The following is a 15,444-nucleotide window of genomic DNA, read 5'->3' as shown; positions in this document are numbered from 1 at the left end:
TACATATATGTGTGTATGTATATGCACAAACATAAATCCTACTGAGTCTGTTTTTGTTGTTTGTGTATATAGAACTCATGATCCATCGGGGAAACTGGAAACAGTTCCATAGAACTTACTATAGGACTGTGAGGGAAAGGAAAACAGTGAACGTTGAGACTGGGGAGCTAGGCAGGAGGCAGGTCAACTATTGCCCATGAAGGAATTTGGACTTCATAATAAAAGTGATGGAGAATGACATAATCTCATTTCTCTTAAAGAAAAAAATAGCTTGTATGGTACTGTGAAAAATGGATTAGAGAGCTTGGAAGCACTAATATCAATTAATAGACTGTGGTAACTCAGGCAGGAAAGGAGGCCTAAACTAAAAACAGTAATACTAGTGAGTATAAGGTATTCAGGGATTAGCTAGCAAGGGAACAACCCACAAAGCAATGAATGGCACATGAGCCAGTAAGAGCCATCCAGGGGCTAGAGTTTTCTTTATTTTTTCACCTAATGCTTACTTGCCAGCAATGATCAGTCCAGAAGTGAATACTTAAGAGATAGAAAAAATGTCTATGAATTTAACTAGAAGCAATGTGATTTGAAATTCAGTCATTTCACCCAAAATTCACCAACCTAATTATTGGCTATTTATAATACCTATACTCAAGTCCCAACATGCCTAGGGCCAAAATTTGCAACATCTCTCCCCCAGTTTGGTGGTAGAATGGAAGGACAGACCTAATAATATAAAGGTGTGAGAGATTTTAGTGAACAGAAAGGCTGTATCTAGTCTTCAAATAATGTCCAAAGCAAATGTAGGGAAAACCTTCTAATCCTTCAGAACTTCATCTGGCATTGACTTCAGAAAAAAGAGCCTCTGTCCTACATCATCATACTGACTTTTCTCTAGTTCCTCCTTGTTGTTCTATGTAGTTCTTTGATCCTGGGATTCTCTTTAAAATAGAAGAAGAACAAGAAGAGAGGGGAAAGTTAAAACAGATGTTTGCACTCTAAACAATCATAAGTTATAATGCATAGTAAATGCATTGCAGGGCTGGGGTTGTTGCTTACAATAGAGCTCTTGACTGCCATGCACAAGGCCATGGGTTGGATTCTCAACATGGCCAAAGCAGATCCATAAATGTATAAACAAATGTTTTGCAAAAATCTATACCCATTATCTAAGCTTTTTAAAATTGGAGTGGTTTTGTTGTTGTTTTGAAAGTTATTCTCTCACCATATCAAGTTCGTTTCTGTTGGTTGTTGCTCTCTCCATAGTTGTAGCACCTGCAGGAAAAGATTTGGAAAATGAGGTCTATTAACATTCATCATGGCATTATTTAATTGTAAAAGCAAGTGAAAGAAGAGGCAGAATGAGTAATGTACGGGCTGTGAAATGGGAGGCAAGAAAGAAAATTGTAGGGTGTTTCATAGCAAGCACATCTAGGTTAGGTCTAATCTAAAGGAATCCTGTTAAATTTGAATTTTAGCACACAGTAGTAATTTTTAGTTCATGTTCCATGTAAAATCTGAAAAACAAACAATAATAATTATTCATTCATTGCTTAGCTGAAATTCAAATCTGTCTTTAAAAAAGAAAATGGAAACCCCACTTCAGGCATCTGCTCTTCTCCCGAGCACTTGGTATGAACAAGTGGAGTCATTGTCACCCATTAACACTGTCTTAGTGAGGATGCAATTTACTTTTTAAATTTTTTACTGAATTCATGTTTAGGGAACAAGAACTAACTTTATTCTTTCTGTCTGAACTTCTGTCAGATTTTATGGAAAAACAAAAAAAATATGACAAATTAGTTTCATCATCTGTTAATACCACAAACACCACTTTAATGTTTAAAGGCTTCAGGTTGCCTCAAAGTTTATAGACTTTTTAAGAGCAGTACTTTGGTGAAAGATCCAGATTTGAGCTAGTTGTGGTTTCTGCCTCTGCGTCCCAAAATTTTAGCCATCAGGAAGAGAAATTAAAGAAGGAAAGGTGAGAGGTGAGAGGAATAACTTGCTTTCAGGACAGAGGATTAGTGAGAAAATAGGTTCCCAGGAATATTCATTTTCCACTTCCCTGGGCTTCAGTAGCACAATATCCAGCCTTCAGGTTCTTCTAAGGAGAACTTTCCGTATCTTCTCAGAGAGCTCAAAGAAATGCTAAGAGCCTTGGATATGGGGGAGGGGTGGTCAAAATCAAGTATCGTATCACAGTTACATTATTACTGAAGACTATTGCTGAAGAAAAATCATCTGAATTTAGAGATTGCTTAGTGCCCTCTATGATAGGTGATTAACGAAGGTCACAAGCTGCAGTCTTAAGTAGGCTGACATAAGCAAGGAGAGCTGACAAAAACCCTGAGCCAAATTCTAAGTAAACCCTTTCCAATATGCTATATCTCTGTGAGGTGGGGGAAGTGAAGGCTTATCCCGGAGTGTGAACAGCAGAAACGGTTTCTTTTACATCAGATGCCTGAAGCAAAGACTGACACTGGTAATGGTGAGTCCCAGGCCTCAGGGAATTCCCCAAATAGGGATTGCTTGAACTGTAGCAAAGTCTCTATTATTTGCCAACAAAATAGAAGGCACCACTAACTTAGCCAGACAGCACAACAGGAGACAAAGGATTTTTGGCCAAGAGCATGGAGGAAAACTTCCTTCTATCTGGAAATATCTGAAATGGAAGGACCTGTATTTGCCTGATTTGGGAAAGAGGTGTGCCCAGGATCTCTTGCCACTTTCCTCTAAGCCAAGCTTAAGCAATGCAATTCTTTTGAAACTAGAGGAACCAGAACACCATCCAAAAGGGCTATTGAGTACTCAGCCTTCAAATAGTGCTTGTGCAATAGCCCAGCCCTTTCACTTTGCTGCCCTAATTGCCTAACTTATTTGTAGTAGAGAGAAAACGTGTTAGATAAGAATTATGGAGGAAGTAGGCAGTTGCTTTCATTTTTTGTTTCTTTGTTCAGAATGGGGTGAACTAGTTAAGCAAGGAGAATAATAATGGTTAAGAGCTGCACGGCAGAACACCATGTTTAATGTTTAATCAAGGCTGCCAGTAATACATCTTGATGCCATATAGCATGACACAAAACATCAATAGGCTGTTTTCTTCATTTTTCATTTGGTTTATAAATGTGTGGCACATTTTGTCCTAGGGGTAATAGAAAGCCAAGTCTCCTACAGCATTTCACATTTCCTGAGTTACCATTCCTTATGGACTTGGCTTAGATGTGGTTGGTGCCACCTACCGGGCTAAGTACATAATTACAGGCCTCCCAACCCATTTGTAAATATCTAAAAACAGCTTGAATTTGATCTTGGTGCTCAAATTCAGGTTGACACGATATAGTTAAGTTTGGATTCCCATCATAATTTTTAGGACTGGAAGAGACATAAGAAATCCAACTTTAATACCACCATTGTGTCATTCAGTCCAGAACCCGAGCTTTAACTGTGGGCACAAAAGCCTGGTTTTCTGAGCTTGCTTCTTGCTCTGTATTGCAGATCTTACAGAGCCGTTATAAGGGTTGCACGAAGTGAGAGGCTGTTAAAGTGCCCTGCTACCTGTGGTGGCTGTAAATATTAAGTACAGAAAAAATAGAATCAAATAACTTGCCTATGTTGTGTAGGGGCTACAACACATATATCTGACTCTAGAGCCATGGCTTTTCTCATTGAATTAAAACTTCTCAAGGTTTGTTATTGAAATAATTTTAGGTTTTTTATTAGATATTTTCTTTATATACATTTCAAATGCTATCCCAAAAGTTCCCTATACCCCCCCCCCCCCCCCCCCCCCGCCCTGCTTCCCTACGCACCCACTCCCACTTCTTGACCCTGGCATTCCCCTGTACTGGGGCATATAAAGTTTGCAATGCCAAGGGACCTCTCTTCCCAGTGATGGCCAACTAGGCCATCTTCTGCTACATATGCAGCTAGAGACACAAGCTCTGGGGGTACTGATTAGTTCATATTGGTGTTCCACCTATAGGGTTGCAGACCTCTTCAGCTTTTTGGGTGCTTTCTCTAGCTTGGAATAATTTTAAGTGACACCTATAATGAATTTAAGAGATGTTATAACATGGCTTTAAAACCTGTAAATCACAGTGGAAAATTATTTTGAGTTGAACTCTCAACCCAGGATGCCCTCGCACTACTCTGCCTTCTGCCCTGTATTCTGGGACTATAGCAAGTGCTTCAGCACCTAGCTCAGTCATTACCTTTTCCAACGCTTTGTACTTGATAGAGCCAAGGAGAAAGTTTAAAGAAAATCCTCCTGTTCGTTATACCTTCCGAGAGCGATAAAACATGCCTCAGGCTTGACCATCTTTCTAGAGTTAATTTTTCTATCTCATCATTATTAAATTTACTTGTGAAAACTATATATTTTTTTCACTTAGTAATACAAATGTTGTGGCTGAGCATGGTAGGGAGCTTGTGATCCTGATACCCAGGAGGCTGAAGTAGAAGGATCACTGTAAGTTTGAGGTCAGGATGAGCTACATAGTCAGCTCCAGGCCAGCTTAGGCTATAGAATGAGATCCTTTTTTTGTTTTGTTTTTAACTGCTTTTGTTTTCAATAAATGCGTGAATGAAAATAAAGACAACCTGAGTAGCAAAAATGAATTACTAATAAACAGCAGCCTAAAGAGGTTGGGAAAGTATTACTGCTACACTAGTTCCCCCCCACCCCCATTGACAACACTGTAATTTAACAATCCTCCCATTGTTTTAGTTTCTTTTCTGTTCTGAGAAAGCCATTCCAACCAAAAGCAACTTAGGGAAGAAAGGGTTTATTTGGATTACATGTCCCAGTGACTGTTCACATGAAGGGACATCAGAGCAGGAGTTCAAGGCAGGAACTTGGAGCTGGGAATTAAAGCCAAAACCATGGAAGAAAATTGCTTACTGGCTAGCTCAGCCCACTCTCTTTTATAACCCAAGACTACCGGCCCAGGGGTAGCACTGTCCACAGAAGACGGCCCTCCCAAACCAACCATTAATCAAGAAAATGCCCCTAAAAGATGTGTCTGTGAGCCAATCTGAGGGAAACATTTTTCTCAGTTGAGACTTCCTTCTCCCAGATAACCCAATATATCAAATTGTCAAAACAAAACAAAACAAAACAAACAAAAAACTACCAGCACACCCATGGTAAGAACTAGCATGTGTTTTTAAAATAATAATAATAATAATAACAATAAAGCTAGAGCTTATAAATAAGTCAACATAACAAAATCTGTGACTGTTGGGTTTCAGATCCATTTGGGCTCAAATAAACGAAAAGATTCTGAGTATGTGTAAGCATAGATGCAGCCAGTAAAACACAGGATCTGTGGATCGCGCCTGCCGGTCGTCGCTGTGGTAACGAGTAGTAGCTGAGCGCTATAGAAACCTATCACTTTGTTTGCTAGGAGTGAAAAAAAGGGAACGAAAACATGGACCTGTGGGCTGCCGAAGTTCAGACTGATTCAGTGCTCTCTGCGTGTAGGGGAGTCTCCTGAGGCAGGCAAACGGAGTGGAATCACTAATGAGGGGTTGACTCAAGTCTGGAATTTAAAGAACTGTTTCCTTACTCTATGGCTCCCTTGAGATGAACTTTGACTAATTTTCAGTGACATAAAAACAGCTTTCTGTTTTTCTCATATTATGTCTTTGTCTTTTAACTTTTGTATATGAATGACTTATTGTCTCCAGGTTCTTCCTTTCCAATTTCCTGCTGTCCAATTCTTTTCAAAATATAGGTGGAAAGAAAATATGTGTGGAATTCTGCCTGAGTATATGTGGATGATCCAGTTTTCCTCAATTTTCCTAATTTTATCTATTAACGAAGATTGAATGCTGTATGCCTGGACCAAGTTATTCTAAGACTCTCCATCTTATTAAATATTTTTTTATAATAATGACTTGTTTACATATTGTGTCAAGGAACAGATAAGAAACAGTCTAGGGAATTTAGATATTCTGGAAATATTGAAGATATTGACTATGGTAATTCCATAGTAAAGTTCTGTCCCATTCTGAAGGCCTGGGGGGAGAATTCACTCCTAGATCTCAGTAACATGAACATTTATACTTGTCCTAATTAAATGGTTTGTGGTCACTTTGTGAACACTGACAATCCAGAGTATCTGGTGAATTCCAGAAATACATTTATAGCCTACCTCCACTAAATAGCACTTCTGTCATACATTATCATACTCTTGAACAACGTATTTTCCATTTTCTTTGGCTTGCTCATCTGTTTATTTGGTCATATGTGTTGTGTGCAATGTTTATAAGACATTCAAGCTCTTTATGGACTAAGATCGAGAAGTGATCACATACAGAGTTCCTGATACTGGCAGGACATTGCCATTCTTGGATTAGGATTTCTACAGCACGTCCCTTTTGAAAATATAGACTTCAGATTAATAGATACTTGAAAGTTTATGAATCCTTTCCCTGTCCATTGGAACCTTTCCATTACTTTTTATGACTATGATTTTTCTATGATATCATAAAATCTTTAGGGGAAATCAATGGCATTCCCAGAAAACTATCTGAATTAGTGAGCTCAGAGCCCTTTCCAACTGTCTATCTCCTATGCCTTCAGCTCGGAAACAACAGACTCTTCCAATGTGCTGTATGAGATCAACCCTAGATCTCAGGACAGGGGTAAAGGTGGAAAAGAAACTAAGTTTTTTGAATGTCAAATATTATCGTCTACATATCCCAAGGATATAGTCTATTACTTTATCTTTACAAAGGAGAACGTAATTTCTTCCACAGAGACTCTTTACCTTAGTACAATAGCTTTTGAATACCACTATTAGTAATAATAATAGTGAAAATTTTTATTTAGACCACATTGAACTTAGATTGTGTGCCAGACACTATGATGCTCACTGTTATGCAATGGGAGCTTAAGTGTTAACAAACAAAATAAAACCTCCAACTATGAACCTATGGTACTCCACCCACCTTGAGACCTCAGAAGAGTCAAAGCTCCTTGCTTTGTCTCAAAATTGTGTTGTAGGTACAGTGATGATTTAAAGTCATTGGTCTTCTGGAAGTTCCTCAAGGCTTCAATTTTCAGCTCAATCACTTTGTCAAGAAAGCCATTCTGAAAGAGAGCATTTTCCAACACCTATAACATGGACTTTTCTAAATGTACTGTTATCTGTGTTTCTTTATATAGATGTTAAAATAAAGCCCTCGGGTTTTGTCTTTTAGAGTTAGGAAGATGGTATTTGTTGTTTTCCCATAATTTCAAGTAGTACAAAATTGAAAGCATGGGGAAAAGTAGTTATTCAAAACTAGACAAAATGTTGAATATTGAAGATTCAAAAATATTCAGAGTAAATCCAGAAATAGATAACTTCATCTCTCTCACACAATTCAGTTCTTTTAACAAACAATGAGGATGAGAAGATTGGCCTTAACAATATGAAGTGAAAAGACTTTTCATGGTATGAAAAAATATATCCCATGACCAGCTTTGGAAAACCTTAGTACCTGAAGGATGTTGGGTTGTTCCTCATATTTGACCCATTTTATTTTCATCTGTTGCTTTTCCTGGTGGAAGAAAGACCTTCTGGATGACAAAGTAAATTGAGATAAAAATCAGTTTTTTTCAATAGCCTAAAACAACCTTATACAAAATTATAGTGAAGGTTCACTGTTAGGTTGGTTTTTATTTCAGTCTTCTTAATTGACCTTCCCATGTAATGTATTCTCTAGAAGCTGAAAGATGAATGAATGAACACTTCATTTTCTGTGAATGATTTGTTTTGGGAAGATGAGATGGAAATGTAATATCTCTAAATAAATTTCCAAGATAAATCAACAAGTGCTCAATGGGTATGGAATTGTCATTGTTGGTGTGGATTTTTCTCATTTTAGGATAACTAACATGATTTTGCAGAAGCCTGTAATGCCAGTCTAATATAAATGCAATATCCCAAGGATACATGCATTATTTAGGAGCATCCTACATCTTAAGCAGATAATGATTAATGTATCTGTTCCAGAAGCCACAACTGCTCAGAGTGATTGTTTACCTTCCTGATGTTGTCCACTTTGTCCACATCCGATGTCTCTGGCTCACTCTTGGCCTTCCAAAGTGATAAGGGGGATTTCTGAGCCTGATAGGAAAGATAAGAAATAAAGGAATAGATAGGTCCAGATGGGAAACACAGTGTTTTGGCAGACCAGAAATCAAATATACCCCAAAAGTCCAGATCCCCTAATTAGCCTTGATTATAAATGGTCCATTTCCAACAGTCTGGCATGAACTTGTCTAACATTCTAAGTCCACTCACCTTTCTGTCTTGCATGTCTGCCTTGGACTTCATTAGTAATGCTTTCTGTTGATCACGGAGCTCTTCTGACTCGAATGTCTATGGAGAGACATTTTGGCAAAGCTTTAAATCAGTGGTAATTATGAAGTCAAGGGCTTTGGTTCCTGCCAGTCACCAACTTCTCAGGGCTCAAAATAGAAATCGTATACCTACCACAGGGGATTCAAAATGGTTCCTTATAATAATAACTATTAAGTGGATCCATATAATATGCAACTGACAGTTAAACTTCCCACTTCATTACTTATTCTCACTACTACATTACAGGCCTTCTTGTTTAATCTTCACAAGCCTGGGAATTATTCTTATCATTGATGAAACTGAAGAGGTTAAACCACATGTTTACAGTAATAACAGCTACAGAAGTACAGGGATCTTTCTGACTCCGAAGCCTATGTTGTTAGCCATTGTGAATATTGCTCTTCTGTATTTCTTCTTGTATAAAGGTTAGGTAGGAAACATCACATAGAGAGACCAAAAGTGAGTTAAAAATAATATAATTAAAAGTACAAGCTGATACTGAACAATATCATTACTGAGGTTAAATAAAAGAAAGCGAGGGGAGGCTTTGTTTTACATAGAGCAAATAAGGGCTTTTCTGAAGAGATGACAGTTAAACTGAGGCCTGAAGGGTGAGAATAAGTAAATTATGAGAAAATAACTTTGTAGGCAGGAGTAAATAAAGCAAGAGCAAAGACCTTCAGCCAAGACAAGACAAGTTTGAGAAACTACAAGGAGGCCTTTGTGGTGGTTGCGAAGAGAACAAGGGGAGCATGCATGCCCCTGTGAGTTCATGTGTGCATTAGTCCTGTTGGGTCGGGAAGACAGTGTTTCACTGAAGTCATCCACCATGTCTGGCTCTCACTGTCTTCTGCATAGATCCCTGAGCCTTGTGGATTTGGGGGGAGTTGGGGGAGGGGGAGACATAATTAAAATATATAGCATGAAAAAATTAATAAAAATCTGTCACAAGAAAGAAATGTAAAGAGAAAGAGGAAGACTTTTAAGAGAGGAGACTGGAAAGGTGGGTACAGACTGGTTAAGTCACAGTAAGGTGAGCTGTAAAGGGTTTTCAGCAGATGACTGAAACACTTTGAATGTTTTTAAAAATATCACTGTGTTGTGCAAATAGAGCATCTCTGGAAGCATGACATGAAAATCAGTGTGAGGAGCCAGAGGAATGAGAGTTTCTTTGCATTATCTGTAGGACAATACTTTTGAGATCCTTAGAGCCACACTTTGTTCCGTAGCATCTCCATTTTCTTCCAAAGCATCTTGTTTTTCTTTTCCTATTAGAAGAGGAAGCGCCAAGCAAACAGATGTGCTTGTCTGATTGTTAAGTAAGGTTAGAAACAAACAAACAAACAAACAAACAAACAAACAAACAACTGTTTAATGGTAGAAAAGGGATTCACAGACACAGCAAACCACAGAGGAAGGCAGTAAGTAGGTCTTGCATTTCATAGAAAAACTAAAATTGATTTTGATGATGATGATAGTTGAAAAGTTATTTCAAACAATACTTTTTATGGTGTTTATGAGCTGTATCAATAGAAATAAGTTCTTAACTCTTAAGATGTTCTTATATGATAAGTCTCTTCAGGGCCTAGATCATTAACTTCTAATATTTAAAGATCTTTTACATTATTGCCTTCAAAAAGATCTACAACTCTTTCAAAACAACCTTTTTCTTTTCTTTTGATTGGTGTTTTTAATCATTTAGAAATGACAAGAGTTAATATTATTTATTTATTTACTTTTGGTTTTCCAAGACAGGGTTTCTTTGTGCAGCCCTGGCTGTTGTTAAATTCACTCTGTAGACCAGGCTGGCCTCAAACTCAGAAATCCATCTGCCTCTGCCTCCAAAGTGCTGCGATTAAAGGCATGTGCCACCACTGCCCGGCAAGAGTTAATATTCTTATATTCATCAACTAATGAATGAAACCTTTTTTTTTAAGTAAAAAAACATAGAATCCAGGAAAGCCAGGGCTACAGAGAGAAACCCTGTCTTGAAAACCAAAAACAAACAAAATAATTAGAATCTTGCTAACTAGCCCCCGTTCTTTCCATCATCCAACCTGATTTCCTTAGCATCACGTTGGATTTTGTAGATACAGAAAGAGATCAAAGAGATACAGATTTGAAGCATCAAAGAGCAGAGATGAGTATTCATCCCTGCATATGGCCACAGCAGAGCAAGAAGCTACGGCCTTAGCATCTACTGACAGCATCTCACCAGGTTCGGTTTCCTCTCCTCTGGTGCCATAACAAGCTCCATGACTGAAGATTCGTCACATCCCCTCCCTGCCATGATCTGCCTCATTATCTGCAGACTAGAAGAAAAGAGAGAAATCATTAAATATATGTGCCCTTTCAAAGGTAAATTTAATATCTGCAGTCAGCCAAAAAGTATTCTTCCATGAAGGTTCAGCAGAGGCTGGAAACTCAGGCATGAGAAAGGTCCTGAACACCCAAAGTGTCCCTGGGATGAGTTCATTCCTAATTGACGACATTAGTTGAAGGTATAAACTCAATAATGAATTCTGGGCTCTTTAATATTCAAAACTTAGGTCTCCAACAGCCAGGAAAAGTGCTTTCCACCCTCTGAAAAGAATGTTTTAGTGCATGACTTGAGGGAAGGGGTGTTTCTACCTCTGTATAGAAGAAATTGGAAATTTTGACATCTTTCAAATGAATTCCAGAATTATTCCCATCACACATCTGTCTGCTTCCTTCTACCCCTGTGAGTATCCAAATATGAATTAGTGTCAAGCCTGACTATGAGAAGGATACTATTTAAAGGCAGTCATTAATTTATGTTTGTGTTACTGTCCTTTTCCCTCCCTGGATCTGAGTAGAATGCCAGATCTAACATGCTCTCTTGCTCCAAGAGAGATGTATATTGCTGGTTTACAAACAGCTGGTGTTAGACTACTTGCTGAGTTTTATTCTCCCCAGATCTGAGTTTCTTGAGTGCTTACACTCAAGGTTATAGAAAGAAGATCAACTGAAGTGATACTTCCTTTGATGAGAAAGGAAGCAGAGGCTTGGACGTTGCTAGAAACAATTTTCTAGCAACGATTTAAATTCTCATCTCCCTAACCCAAAGAGCTCCTAGGCTCAGAAAGAAATCATCACTTTTCTGCTTAATATAGGAAGAGCAAGTGTTTACCCTAAAGTAATTCTACCAATATAAATAAGCAAAAGTATCAGGGATCAGTATAATAATGATGGGGCTATGCTATTAAAGGCCTTTACCTATCTCATGGGTGGGCACTATGGGAAGAGTAACTGTAGCTTCATGAGATGAGGATCAAGTCATATTTATGTAAAAACAAATAAAATGAAGGGTTCCTATTTGTCCTGATTTTGTAGTGGGAAATATATTCTAATGGAGCTGATTGTCTAATTGTATAGATAAAACAAACCAGTGATACTTATTACTAATCCTACGGTGGTTGCATTCTACAGACTTTCTATCTCAAAGGAGCTGAAGAGGGGCCCTTACCTCTTTTGTTTTTCCTCCAAGTTCGCCATTACCTTCTGCAATAAGAGATTGTTCTTATCTTCCAGAGGTTTCAGCATCTCTAGAAGCTCCTGCTTCCTTAACTTTAAATCCTCATTCATTTCTTTCAAGTAGTTGTCATATATTTTAGAATTTCTGTGGGAACAGATACAATAACCTATCTGTAGCTTGGGTGAATTAACAGCCATTTCCCCTTCCGGGCAGCTGCCATTTGGCTTCCCCTACCAGAGACTCACTTTTTTGAGGACAAGCCAGATTCTGAAGAGTTTGTGCCACTTGTCATCTTGAAAGGAAACTCCTAACAATAAAGAGGCCTTCTTGAAAATATGAGCCACCTTTCTCCATGCAGTTAAGATAGCATTTTTGGGCTGTTGTTCTTGAAGTTCCTGTTGCATTAGACTGATTTTAGCTACAGCTTGAGGTCACAATAGCACCAAGATCACAAAGTCAGCAGATACTTTAAAGTAGCATCAGTAGCTACTTGATGACTGAAAATACTTAACTACAATATTAATTCTTGTCTTAGGTTTAGCCAAAACCCCAAAGTTTTCTTCTGAAATCTTTGAATGAATAGAATAGAGTCACAGCGAGAGTGCTTACATTATAAAATTACCGTTAGATTAGAAAATGGTGATTTATCAAAAAGAACTCATCAACACTATGGTAACAGACCTTTGTGAGTGATAAAAGGCTAAAAAGATAACAGCACCAATGTCTGGGGGCTTGGGAAAAGAAAACACCTCTAACCAAAATTTTTAAATGGACAGAGGTTAAACTGGCAAACTCTATGATGTAATGTAGCAGTGGGTAAACCATTTTCATTTCCCCGCCAATCTTTAAAACTCCATCTGTCAGCTGAGTGTGGTGAGTCACACCTATAATCCCAGGGCTAGGGAGGCAGCCTTGGGCTATGTAGCAAGACTTTCTTTCCAAACTAACCCAGCCAATGCAAAACAGAACTTTGATATAACATCAAGGGGAAAGAGTATTAGGCATGTAAGGAGGAGATGTAGTCTGGAAAGATCCATACTGTCAGGTGTCTTCCCCAACCAGGTTCTTTTCTGGAAGGCTATATTTCCTAAGCTCACTTCCACACAACAGTTCTGACTCTGTTACTCTACCTGCATTAGAATCACACATCTTCTGAATGCTTAAGATCAACTGTAGCTGAGACTCCTAGTAGTGGGGCATATGGATCCTGAAGTGGTCACTTCCTGTAGCCAAGCAGGTCTCCCAGTAGAGGGATAAGACAGCAACCTACCCACAATACCTTTGACCCAAAATGTGTCCTGCCTACACATTTGATGTGCAGGGAAAAAGACAGAGCAGAGACTGAGGAATGCCCAACCAATGACTGCCCCAAATTGAGACCTATCTCATAGGCAAGAACCAATACTAACATTATTAATGATACTCTCTTATACTTACAGACAGGAACCTAGCATAACTGTCCTCAGGCTCCACTAAGCATGTAGAGACTCACATTCAAACATTAGTTGGACTTGGGGAGTCTTACAGAAGAGTTGGGATTGAGGGATCTGAAGAGGATTCACAGGAAGACCAACAGAGTCAACTAACCTGAGTTCTTGGGGGCTCTCAGAGACTGAATCAACAATCAAAGAGCAAGCTTATGCTGGACCTAGGTCCCCTGCACATATGTAGCAGATGAGCAGTTTGGTCTTCATGTGTGTCTCCTAACAACTGGAGCAGGGGCTGTCCCTGAGCCTGTTGCCTGCCTCCCTGTGGATCCCCCCCCCCAAAAACCGACTACCTTATCTGCCTGCCTGTGGATCCCCCACCCCTAAACGGACTGCCTTATCTGGCCTCAGTGGGAAAGGATGTGCCTAGTCCCCCAGTGACTTGATGGTGGGGAGGAAGAAGGGGAGTTGTTGGTGGGGATAATACCTAGAGGGGGCTTCCCCTTCTCAAAAGAGAAGGGGAAGCTGGAATGGGGGACTTAAGAGAGGGGATACTGGAAGGAAAGAAGATCTGGTGTTGAGTTGTAAAATAAATAGAAAGAAAAGAAAGAAAGAAAGAAAGAAAGAAAGAAAGAAAGAAAGAAAGAAAGAAAGAAAGAAAGAAAGAAAGAAAGAAAAGATAGCCTTTTTTACCTATGCCATTTAAGAAGTAAAAGATAGTCCAAGGAATTATATATTTTTAAATGTGCCCTTTAAAAAGTTTTATGTGATAAAAATTAAAGCATGCTGTTTCAAGTACTGACCAACCATTTTGAGATGTTTTCTCCAAAGTAATTTCAATCCTTTATCTTTGGAGGAATTTGAAAGGCAAACATCAGTGCTGAAAAAAGAATGAGCAATCTTGTTTGCCAGAACTTGGTTTGAGTACCAGCTTCTTTGTAAGCAGTGGGCTGTCCGTGAGCAAGTTTTAAAACTCTGAGCCTGATGAGGTTTCCGTGTTTACAAAAGAATGAGCTATTAACCTGAGGAGCTTGGTGTGAGCATGCAATATGTGATGTGCCTGGCTCGTGTCAGATGTTCACATCTAGTGAGATTTTACTTGGTCTGGGTTTGTTTAATGCTCCAACTAAGTGGCCAAAATTTTTAAAAAGCTGTTATCTGTGGAGCTTAATCAGAAGAGCCGTTCATTTTCAAGATCTCTTCCAAAAGCTCTGAACCTTTTTCTGAATTTAAGATCATTTTTGAAAATAGAGACTTCTCCCAAATTATGTATGACCAGAATCTCACAAAATATGGGTCTGCCCATAGATAGATAGAATACAAACCATAGATAGTTAGTTAGATAGATAGATAGATAGATAGATAGATAGATAGATAGATAGATAGATAGATAGATAGATAGATAGAAAACTGCCCATAGATAGTTAGATAGAATACAAACCTAAGTATCCTCTACATCAAAGCTTCTTTTCAGACAATTTTTACAAATACTTTTCCTAAAGTTTTCATGTGTCACTTGAAGGTTGTACGTGACAGAAATATTAAATTAGAAAAAAACCACAGCATGTTAACAATAATTCATGTTGGTTGCCCTAGGACTGTCCACAAAAAATGTTCAACTTAATGAAGGGGAGTCAAATTCTCACTGCTAAAAGGAGGTAGTGGGTGAACTAGCTATTACTGATAGTATCTTAGACTGCATATGTGGCAGGTGGTAGCAAATAGTAAAGGACAAAAATGGCATTGCTCACTGAAGTCTAGCCTATTTAAATTTCATGTTGTGACATTTGGCAGGCAGAACTGTGGTAGAATATTAAAGCATTTAATGAGCAGGCAGCATCCCAACTCACCTTCTTCTCTGCCCTTGCTTGTGAATGATTCCAAGAAGAACACTTGCTATTCTGAGGTAATCTTTGCTACAGCCAATCAGCCATGTTTATTTCCTAACATTCTAATGTCCATTTCTTCAACTTGGAATATGAATTCCAAGGACTATATTCACCTTACAATGATGTGTGTGGATATTAGAGTGAAAAGCATTTAACAAAAACAATTCTTTGAAACAGAAGCCAAGTCCAATTGAGGGGGGCTAGTTGATATTCTGTATCAGCATGTAGTACAGGAAGAAGGGAGGGTAAAGTTTAGATAATCGTTGAAAGTGGAG

The 15,444-nt window shown here is 38.5% G+C and overlaps 1 protein-coding gene across 1 annotated transcript; it reads right to left on the bottom strand.

The window, feature by feature from the left end:
- Positions 1 to 696: 696 nt before the first annotated feature.
- Ccdc196 (coiled-coil domain containing 196) lies at positions 697 to 15,155 on the bottom strand. The gene is made up of 10 exons (XM_021179512.2): positions 15,131 to 15,155; positions 12,099 to 12,248; positions 11,845 to 11,997; positions 10,573 to 10,669; positions 8,298 to 8,375; positions 8,037 to 8,120; positions 7,492 to 7,551; positions 6,958 to 7,099; positions 1,226 to 1,275; positions 697 to 941 (listed from the first exon to the last, which is right to left on the bottom strand). Exons 2-10 carry the CDS (start codon positions 12,143 to 12,145, stop codon positions 879 to 881), a joined length of 774 nt encoding a protein of 257 aa, XP_021035171.1. The 5' UTR covers positions 12,146 to 12,248; positions 15,131 to 15,155; the 3' UTR covers positions 697 to 878.
- Positions 15,156 to 15,444: the final 289 nt, after the last annotated feature.

The sequence above is a fragment of the Mus caroli genome, chromosome 12, assembly GCF_900094665.2.
Source record: "Mus caroli chromosome 12, CAROLI_EIJ_v1.1, whole genome shotgun sequence".
Lineage (NCBI taxonomy): Eukaryota > Metazoa > Chordata > Mammalia > Rodentia > Muridae > Mus > Mus caroli.
The sequence above is the reverse complement of the archived record's forward strand: the minus strand, read 5'-3'. Positions and strand labels throughout refer to the sequence as shown.

What these genes read in the sequence shown, in the direction of transcription:
- Ccdc196 (XM_021179512.2), bottom strand. Translation starts at nt 12,145, where the DNA reads ATGACAAGTGGCACAAACTCTTCAGAATCTGGCTTGTCCTCAAAAAA. An exon ending in GACTCTTCTGAGGTCTCAAG is followed by an intron (nt 1,276 to 6,957) that starts GTGGGTGGAGTA and finishes CTTTTCCTGCAG; the next exon opens with GTGCTACAACTATGGAGAGA. An exon ending in ACAGAAACGAACTTGATATG is followed by an intron (nt 942 to 1,225) that starts GTGAGAGAATAA and finishes TCTATTTTAAAG; the next exon opens with AGAATCCCAGGATCAAAGAA.